This window comes from Xenopus tropicalis, chromosome 3, assembly GCF_000004195.4.
Source record: "Xenopus tropicalis strain Nigerian chromosome 3, UCB_Xtro_10.0, whole genome shotgun sequence".
NCBI classification, from domain to species: domain Eukaryota; kingdom Metazoa; phylum Chordata; class Amphibia; order Anura; family Pipidae; genus Xenopus; species Xenopus tropicalis.
The window spans coordinates 9,165,888-9,176,772 of NC_030679.2; the positions used below are offsets into that span (position 1 = coordinate 9,165,888).

The following is a 10,885-nucleotide window of genomic DNA, read 5'->3' on the forward strand; positions in this document are numbered from 1 at the left end:
ATGCAGCCCCCGGACCGACTTTGCCTATACCCGCCGTTATAATTTGATCGTTTGGCCCGGATTCTCCCGATACCGCCCACCCGTAGGTGGGGGATATCGGGAGAAGATCCGCTTGCTTGGCAACATCCCCAAGCGAGCAGATCTGAAGGGGTATGGGCACCTTAAGGCCAAGGAGTAATCTCTGTAAACTGCGTGAAAACAGAACCCCTACACCAAGGTTCCTATATAGAAACATGGCCTGACCCAGTACCCATTTATTGGGGCTTTATGAATACTTCATTAAAGCTTAGTAATAGTTTATCAAATGTGATGGTGTAATAATGGTCTGTAAGCCACAGCAACCAATCAGATGTTTGTAAACAACAGACTGATAAATATAACCTGTTGATTGGCTGTTTTGGTTTACTTGAACTGTAGCAACTTTTGCACCAGTTATTACTTTCCATTACATGTATGAGGGCAGAAAACCTACCATCAGCCAGGTTGTTAGGCACCCCCTAGTGGTCACGCCCAGAGCGACCATGATTGGTGAGCAGTACTGTATGCTCCAGCTTGGCAATTGGGTAGCCAGAGCACCGAAAACGAGTGAAACTTACAGTCACCATAGTGTTAAACTGTGACTATGTTTTTTTTTTTATCCTTCCTTAGGCTGTGGAGTCAGAAAAGCAGCATTTATCTCTTACAGCTCTGTTCGGGAAGCCAGACAAAGCACAAGAGCAGATGAAGCTTCATTCCGAACCCGGCGCTGTGCGCCACTCGGTGGTCCGTTCCCTCTCGTATGAAGAACCTGGGAAGGCGACGGAGAATGTCGAGAAGCAGCTTTGCCCTGCCATCCAGAAACTCATGGTGGCGGGAAGTGGGCTGCAACCCGTCTCCGAGGTTCCTGAGAACAGGCCGTGCCATAATGGCAGCTATCCCCCCGATGGGGACATCCTCCCTGGCCTGTTCATCCCGGTGACGCACCAGGCTCCCTTTTCCAATCAGGACTATGAGAGCGGGAAAACTCTCTTGCAAACCCTTCACACAGCCCCAGTGGGGGGACCCAACGCCGACATGGTGTCCTCGTGCGCTGCACACTCACTTAATTACCACGACTGCTCTCTGCCGAACCAAAGGACTTCAGCCCCAATGCCTCCATTGCCTTTGTCTTCTCAACCTGTCATGGCCTCTGGCACCATCTCCCCACAGGAGCTGCTCAAGAAGCTAAATCTGGTGCGCCAGGAGCAGCAAATGCAAAGCAATCCCAGGCCGGCCCTAGCGGCTAAATTCCCGGTGGTCTCCCAGAGCGTGCCGAAAACATCCTGGGTGGAAAATATTCCTCGGGCTGAGAAACAGAATCTGCTCCTTCAGGTATCCGAGTAACAAGAGTATTAAAACAAAGTGGTAATATATAGGTATGGGACCAGAATGCTGGGGTTTTCCGGTTAAGGGATCTTTCCGTATTTTGGATTTCCATACCTTACGCCTGCTAAGAATCATTTAATATTGAATAAACCTAATAGGATTGTTCTGCCCCCAATAAGGGGTAATTATGTCTTAGTTGGGATCAAGTACAGGTACTGTTTTATTATTACAGAGAAAAGGGAATCATTTAACCATGAAATAAACCCAATAGGGCTGTTCTGCCCCCAATAAGGGGTAATTATATCTTAGTTGGGATCAAGTACAGGTACTGTTTTATTATTACAGAGAAAAGGGAATCATTTAACCATTAAATAAACCCAATAGGGCTGTTCTGCCCCCAATAAGGGGTAATTATATCTTAGTTGGGATCAAGTACAGGTACTGTTTTATTATTACAGAGAAAAGGGAATCATTTAACCATGAAATAAACCCAATAGGGCTGTTCTGCCCCCAATAAGGGGTAATTATATCTTAGTTGGGATCAAGTACAGGTACTGTTTTATTATTACAGAGAAAAGGGAATCATTTAACCATGAAATAAACCCAATAGGGCTGTTCTGCCCCCAATAAGGGGTAATTATATCTTAGTTGGGATCAAGTACAGGTACTGTTTTATTATTACAGAGAAAATGTAAATAATTTTCAGAAATTAGAATTATTTGCTTATAATGAAGTCTATGGGAGACGGCCTTTCTGTAATTTTAGAACTTTCTGGATAACGGGTTTCCGGATAAGGGATCCCATACCTGTATCTAGATATATACATGCATGCAACTGAATTTAATGTCATATTGTTACATGCATTTTCGTTTTCTGACAAGACTCTTGGCACATATTCTCAGCTGGCAGGGAAGTGCCCATATGTGGTTCTGCAGTCTGTCATTTTGTCATTTATGTAAATGTGATCTACCATTCTAAATGGCATCATGGAAACCCACGCTTTGCACCATGGGAAACTCATAGGATAGGAATCCCTGGAACAAGGGAAGCAATATAGCAGCTTCCCTCCAAATATGTATATATATATATATATATATATATATATATATATATATATATATATATATATATATATACAGAGAAGAAATGTTCTCTATACTATAAACTATATTATATTGTTCTAAAAAACAATATTGCAGCTATTTCCCATATGTATAAATGCAAGGATACAGAGAAGGAATGTTCTGGGCACACAATAAGCTGTACCCCCATACTGTACTGTCTAAGGGAAACACTATGGCACCTCCTACCCATATGTATAAATACAAATATACAGAGAAGGAATGTTCTGGGCACACAATAAGCTGTACCCCCATACTGTACTGTCTAAGGGAAACACTATGGCACCCCCTACCCATATGTATAAATACAAATATACAGAGAAGGAATGTTCTGGGCACACAATAAGCTGTACCCCCATACTGTACTGTCTAAGGGAAACACTATGGCACCCCCTACCCATATGTATAAATACAAATATACAGAGAAGGAATGTTCTGGGCACACAATAAGCTGTACCCCCATACTGTACTGTCTAAGGGAAACACTATGGCACCCCCTACCCATATGTATAAATACAAATATACAGAGAAGGAATGTTCTGGGCACACAATAAGCTGTACCCCCATACTGTACTGTCTAAGGGAAACACTATGGCACCCCCTACCCATATGTATAAATACAAATATACAGAGAAGGAATGTTCTGGGCACACAATAAGCTGTACCCCCATACTGTACTGTCTAAGGGAAACACTATGGCACCCCCTACCCATATGTATAAATACAAATATACAGAGAAGGAATGTTCTGGGCACACAATAAGCTGTACCCCCATACTGTACTGTCTAAGGGAAACACTATGGCACCTCCTACCCATATGTATAAATACAAATATACAGAGAAGGAATGTTCTGGGCACACAATAAGCTGTACCCCCATACTGTACTGTCTAAGGCAGGGATCCCCAACCTTTCTTACTCGTGAGCCACAGTCAAATGTAAAAAGACTTGGGGAGCAACACAAGCACCATAAAAGTTCATGGAGGAGCCAAATAAGGGCTGTGATTGGCTATTAGGGGCCTCTATGCACCCTATCAGCTTACAGGGGGCTTTATTTGGTAGGAAATCTTGTTTTTATTCAACCAAAACTTGCCCCCAAGTCAGGAATTCAAAAATAACTCCCTGGTTTGGGGGCACTGAGAGCAACATCCAAGGGGTTGGGGAGCAACATGTTGCCCCTGAGACACTGGTTGGGGATCACTGGTCTAAGGGAAACATTATGGCACCTCCCTCCCATATGTATAAATACAAATATACAGAGAAGGAATGTTCTGGGCACACAATAAGCTGTACCCCCATACTGTACTGTCTAAGGGAAACACTATGGCAGCAACCCACCTCTTGGTAATGTGTCTGCCAGCAATAAGCCTGTAATATGCTGCCCTTTCTATCCACAGCAAGCCTCCTCTCCTCAGCATATCCCAGCCTCTGTGTCACCAGCACTGCTGATGTCCCCCATGGTATTTGCCCAGCCAAGCCTGCAGACCAGGACAAATGAAACAGCCAACCTCTCCCTTTGTACCAAAGAGCCCTCCAATCTGCTCTTCCCCGCTGCATTCCCAGAGAACCCCACGAACACCATGAATAGCTGGAACGGCGTCCTCACTAGGAGTCAGCTCCAGGAGACCCTGCTGCACCTTATCCAGGTGAGATCTGAGCATAGGGCTACAGAGAAAGTGTGTGTGTATATATATATATATATTTATATATATATATATATATATATATATATATATACAATCCAGAGTGGGAGCACACCATTAAGTATAATAAAAACCTAGGTGCCAGAGCTGAAAAAAATCTACAAACCAATTCAAAGTGTCGGCACTCATAGGATTTCCGCAACAAAAGCACAGCAAATAAAGTTTCTTATTAATGCAGGTGATGTGGTTTATTAATCCGACGTTTCAGTCCTTTACTTGGACTTTCATCTCCCTGATGAAAGTCCAAGTAAAGGACTGAAACGTCGGATTAATAAACCACATCACCTGCATTAATAAGAAACTTTATTTGCTGTGCTTTTGTTGCGGAAATCCTATGAGTGCCGACACTTTGAATTGGTTTATATATATATATATTTATATATATATATGTATGTATGTATGTATATGTATATATAATGTAAAAGTAAAAAAAAAAAAACCCCACAGTTCTCTCATATATATAATGCAATTTCTGGTGAGGAATAAATCAGGACACCCCAGCATTTAGTCCCGCCTAAAATGGCTCAAATCACACACAGGTGTATCACATCAGGTGCACATGATTAGAACTGCCTGAGGCCCTTAGGCTGATGCCACACCAGGCGTAGGGCTGATTTTTTCGGCAAGCGGAAAAACGCTTGCCGAAAAATCAGCCCTACGCCTGCTACTTGTGCCTGCACCCGAATGAATGGAATACGCTCGGGTGCAGGCACATGTAGCCGATATACGCACGAAAACGCGCGAGAATGCAAAGTCTCGCGTTTTCTTGCGTATATCGGCTACATGTGCCTGCACCCGAGCGTATTCCATTCATTCGGGTGCAGGCACAAGTAGCAGGCGTAGGGCTGAATTTTCGGCAAGCGTTTTTCCGCTTGCCGAAAAAATCAGCCCTACGCCTGGTGTGGCATGAGCCTTACAAAGAAGATTGTAGCAGCTTATAAGTCTGGTAAGGGATTTCAAAAGATCTCAAAAGAATTTGAAATCTTCCATTCCACTGTCTGGAAAATATAGACCCAAGAGGAGCACTCAAAACAAAATTAACCGCCTGGGTGCTGATAAAATTTAGTAAATAGAAAGAATCGGTACCACCGCACTCGCAATCAAAAAAGGTTTATATAATGGTTAAATGATTCCCTTTTCTCTGTAATAATAAAACAGTACCTGTACTTGATCCCAACTAAGATATAATTACCCCTTATTGGGGGCAGAACAGCCCTATTGGGTTTATTTCATGGTTAAATGATTCCCTTTTCTCTGTAATAATAAAACAGTACCTGTACTTGATCCCAACTAAGATATAATTACCCCTTATTGGGGGCAGAACAGCCCTATTGGGTTTATTTAATGGTTAAATGATTCCCTTTTCTCTGTAATAATAAAACAGTACCTGTACTTGATCCCAACTAAGATATAATTACCCCTTATTGGGGGCAGAACAGCCCTATTGGGTTTATTTCATGGTTAAATGATTCCCTTTTCTCTGTAATAATAAAACAGTACCTGTACTTGATCCCAACTAAGATATAATTACCCCTTATTGGGGCAGAACAGCCCTATTGGGGTTATTTAATGGTTAAATGATTCCCTTTTCTCTGTAATAATAAAACAGTACCTGTACTTGATCCCAACTAAGATATAATTACCCCTTATTGGGGGCAGAACAGCCCTATTGGGTTTATTTAATGGTTAAATGATTCCCTTTTCTCTGTAATAATAAAACAGTACCTGTACTTGATCCCAACTAAGATATAATTACCCCTTATTGGGGGCAGAACAGCCCTATTGGGTTTATTTCATGGTTAAATGATTCCCTTTTCTCTGTAATAATAAAACAGTAAACTACTTTCTGGGTCCTGGGTGTATATGTATATATATATATATAGCAGCATATTTATAGGCCCATGTGGGCTGAACCCTCTTCTCTCCTTAATCCCACATACCAAAACATGAACAATTAATTGTATAATTCCCCCCCCCCCTTGCACTTGACTCAGGTGTCCACTAAACCCTTCTTATTTTTCAGAACGACGACAGTTTCCTGAATACAATTTACGAGACTTACCTTTCGGTGCTAAGACGGGGGGGAACAGGCGGACGGAAGATCTAAATATTTCCTACTCCGTGTAGGAACATTCCTTTTGGATATTACAGGGTTCATGCTTAGATGCACAAACTAATCCTTGGGGGGGGGGGGTTGAACCCAGCTTATAGGCTTTACGGCAAAATAGAAGGAACCATTGGTAATACATTCCTAAATCCAGTATCTTGGGGATGACGAGTAAAGGTCAACTAAACCCTTTTTTAATTAATATATGGGATATAAAGGCAGACGGGACGAACTGAGGATGGGAGGAGATCTAATCTGGCAGAAAGTAAAGTAACTGCAATAATAAAGCAACTGCCATTAAGGGTTTGTCCCAACTAGGCCCAACCTCCTCTATGAACCTGCTCTGGGGTAGATGAATCTAGTTACCCCACAGTATTACCCTGCTCTGGGGTAGATGAATCTAGTTACCCCACAGTATTACCCTGCTCTGGGGTACATGAGTCTAGTTACCCCACAGTATTACCCTGCACTTTTATTATTATACTTGGGCTGCTTTTCTTCCTATGGTCATGTCCATGGGAAAGAGAGCAGCCCATGAAATAGGTGCAATTAAAAAATGGGCACTTCCTTCATGGAAGCCTATGTGGACTTACCTTTTAATACCATCCTTATTTTATTACCCCTGGAAAACAGCAGCCATGTTTGTATACAGGTGTGTATTAGGCAATACCCCCGCGGATGAATTTGGTGCATCCCTAATGTAACATTTTACCCCAAATTCCTCCTGTGTCACATAGGTGAAACAGGGATGTTTTAAATGGGGGGGGGGGTCTTTTTTATTGTAAATGGGTGCAAATCAGAGTTGTATATATTTTTGCAAGAAATCAGACTTTTTCTGCGCTTTTCAACACTTTTTGAATGGAAGGCACTATTTTTACAGCATTTGTTTGAGGAGGCAGTGATGGGGGGGGGGGGGGGGGTCTGTAACATCACTTTACCTCAGCTTTCCTGTCCTGTTTTTTATTTTGGGAAAAATAAAAAAAAAAATTCTAAATGATTTTGAAATGATTTAATTGTAATTTTTCTAAGAAGTGTTACAAACATAGCTGTGCCGCGGGGGCCCCTGCCTCCCGTTAGCGTGACGCCACTCCGGTGTGGGGGGTGTTTAGGGCCGGTGCCCAGGTTGGAACTGAATCTAAATACAGGCACCATGTTTATTAAAGGACAAGTAAAGTGATATTGACTGGGTTGTGCCAATGTGGCACAAGAAGCCAAACGGGTAGGTCTTTGCATGATATGGGTATGTGTTGACACCGAACAACAGTGCTGTCCAACTGGCGGCCTGGCCCGCGACCCCCCTCTGTGTGGCCCCCCACCTGTCTGGCTGCTGTGACTGCTTACCTTTGTGTAAACTTTAAATGGTATCAGTACTGAGATCAACTGGCCCCCTGCATTGTTCACATCTCAGATTTAGACTGTTACCCCTGTATTGTATAAACATGTAACCCCCTGTGCTGTTCCACCTTATAATCCCTACATTGTTCACCCTCTGCATTGTTCACACCTTAGGGCAGGGAGAGTATGGCACACACAAGCAGCATAGGGCAGGCAGGGTATGGCACACAGACAGCATAGGGCAGGCAGACTATGGCACACACAGGCAGCATAGGGCAGGCAGAGTATGGCACACACAGGCAGCATAGGGCAGGCAGAGTATGGCATACACACACAGCATAGGGCAGGCAGAGTATGGCACACACAGGCAGCATAGGGCAGGCAGAGTATGACACACACAGGCAGCATAGGGCAGGCAGAGTATGGCACACACAGGCAGCATAGGGCAGGCAGAGTATGGCACACACAGGCAGCATAGGGCAGGCAGAGTATGGCACACACAGGCAGCATAGGGCAGGCAGAGTATGGCACACACAGGCAGCAATAGGCAGGCAGAGTATGGCATGGGCAGGCAGAGTATGGCACACACAGACAGCATAGGGCAGGCAGAGTATGGCATACACAGGCAGCATAGGGCAGGCAGAGTATGGCATACACAGGCAGAGTATGGCACACACAGGCAGCATAGGGCAGGCAGAGTATGGCACACACAGGCAGCATAGGGCAGGCAGAGTATGGCATACACAGGCAGCAATAGGCAGGCAGAGTATGGCACACACAGGCAGCAATAGGCAGGCAGAGTATGGCATACACAGGCAGCATAGGGCAGGCAGAGTATGGCATACACAGGCAGCAATAGGCAGGCAGAGTATGGCACACACAGGCAGCATAGGGCAGGCCTTTAGAGGGCCCTTACATGGGCAGATAAGCTGCTGATTTGCTCTGAAGGTTGAATCAGCAGTCTAAAGCTACCCACGTATGGCCAAAACTAGCCTGGCAGCTGTGCCAATGCCCCAGCAATGCTTTTTGGTGTCCTGGACACTATAGATGTGCAGTAAAGGTCAGGGCTTTAACATCGGATGTGCACCCTATTGGGTAATTTCGGGTATTGGCAAAAACTCTGTGCTGTGTGCCAAAGCGGGAATAGTACATTGGCCCGTGCACTTTCAGCAGACAGGAGCTCTGGCCTGTCCAACGTTAGTGATTATATTCAGTGGGCAGTTCCTAACCCCCCAGTGAATTTTACTTTGCTTGTCATTTAAAGCATACCAATTATTGGTCCTGTTCTTTTAGTTTAGAAGAGAGTGCAATACAAAAGGTGCCCTGTAGGTGGCTCCTTGGCCCCTCTCTTTATCTCAGTGCTCTCACTCATTAGAACAATGTAACTGAATGGGAGAACCAATGTGTAGTGGGTTCACCTTCCAACCTGAACTGTCAACTGCGATGGGACTCCTGGCAACCGGTGGAAATATGGCGGCTGCCTATCCTGCAGAAAACTACCCTCGCTGGAGCACTGGCCTGGGGTAAGAGGAAAGAGGCATCACTGGGGGGTGCCCAGCAATTTGCCCCTCTAGTTAAGGCTTTGCTACCCTTTAACTTATTCACTGAAAGCCAGTGCCACGGAGCCCACGTTTCAGCCATCTTTACTGACTTCAAGTCCCTGAAGGACTCCCCTTTAAACCTTATATTATGAAATATACAGTGGCTGCATGGGGAATCAATAAAAAACCCACAAGCAGAATATTCCACGTACAGGTATGGGACCCATTATCCAGAATGCTCGGGACCTGGGGTTTTCCGGATAAGGGGTTTTCCGTAATTCAGATCTCCTACCTTAAGTCTACTAAAAAAATTATTTAAACAGGAATTAAACCCAATAGGGCTGTTCTGCCCCCAATAAGGGGTAATTATATCTTAGTTGGGATCAAGTACAGGTACTGTTTTATTATTACAGAGAAAAGGGAATCATTTAACCATGAAATAAACCCAATAGGGCTGTTCTGCCCCAATAAGGGGTAATTATATCTTAGTTGGGATCAAGTACAGGTACTGTTTTATTATTACAGAGAAAAGGGAATCATTTAACCATTAAATAAACCCAATAGGGCTGTTCTGCCCCAATAAGGGGTAATTATATCTTAGTTGGGATCAAGTACAGGTACTGTTTTATTATTACAGAGAAAAGGGAATCATTTAACCATGAAATAAACCCAATAGGGCTGTTCTGCCCCCAATAAGGGGTAATTATATCTTAGTTGGGATCAAGTACAGGTACTGTTTTATTATTACAGAGAAAAGGGAATCATTTAACCATGAAATAAACCCAATAGGGCTGTTCTGCCCCCAATAAGGGGTAATTATATCTTAGTTGGGATCAAGTACAGGTACTGTTTTATTATTACAGAGAAAAGGGAATCATTTAACCATTAAATAAACCCAATAGGGCTGTTCTGCCCCCAATAAGGGGTAATTATATCTTAGTTGGGATCAAGTACAGGTACTGTTTTATTATTACAGAGAAAAAGGAAATCACTTATAAAAATGTAAATTGTTTGATTAAAATGGAGTCTATGGGAGATGGCCTTTCCGTAATTCGGAACTTTCTGGATAATGGGTTTCCGGATAAGGGGTCCGATACCTGTATATTCCACATTAGAACATATTGGGGCAGGGGTACAGAGTGAAGCCGAGTTGGGGGATGGAAATGGAGATCAATCTGATACTTATCCAACACTAAATGCTAAACCCCCCCATAATGGCAGTATAGTTGAAACTGCCCAAACCCCCCAGCCGAAGCAACACCTTCATGGCCTCCTTATGGGAAATTGAGCCTTCCTTGTCCCTGGCATTGGCTTGATGTGCCCAGATCAAGGCTCTACATGTCTATAGCTTATCTATACATTTCCATATCTATCCGTCTATCTGCCACATGTATGTTGAGCTTATGGCTCCCAGGAATGATTTATTAGGCTGTGCAATTGGCCTTCTGGTACTTATTGTGTCTTATCCTTAATGTCAGTCTCCAGGGGAGCCATAGAGTTGAATATTGGCCATAGCTGATTAAGTTCTATTCAGTTTTATTGATCCCGGGAGCCCTAAGCCCATTCATCATCTCACTTCGGGCTGTCAGTTGTAAGACAGCACTGCCATTTCAGAAAATGTGGCCAGTAAAAGCTCCCATATGAGTTGGCCCCTCCAGAACAAGTTGGCAGCTTATTGGCCTATGTGGCCTTTCCCATGACCAATATCGGGGAGATTTGTCGCGGGCAACTAATC

The 10,885-nt window shown here is 43.8% G+C and overlaps 1 protein-coding gene across 3 annotated transcripts in view; it reads left to right on the plus strand.

Annotated features, from left to right (window-relative positions):
- Positions 1 to 7,271, plus strand: part of dcp1b (decapping mRNA 1B) — a 34,765-nt gene extending 27,494 nt beyond the window's left edge. For 2 of the 3 annotated variants that reach the window (XM_002938103.5, XM_004912488.4), the window contains exons 7-9: positions 649 to 1,350; positions 3,862 to 4,110; positions 6,191 to 7,271. In XM_002938103.5, coding sequence (XP_002938149.2) covers positions 649 to 1,350; positions 3,862 to 4,110; positions 6,191 to 6,274 — 1,035 coding nt within the window. In that variant the 3' untranslated portion in view covers positions 6,275 to 7,271. The remainder of the gene's footprint in view (positions 1 to 648; positions 1,351 to 3,861; positions 4,111 to 6,190) is intronic. The other variant, XM_004912489.4, reaches the window with a different exon arrangement.
- Positions 7,272 to 10,885: the final 3,614 nt, after the last annotated feature.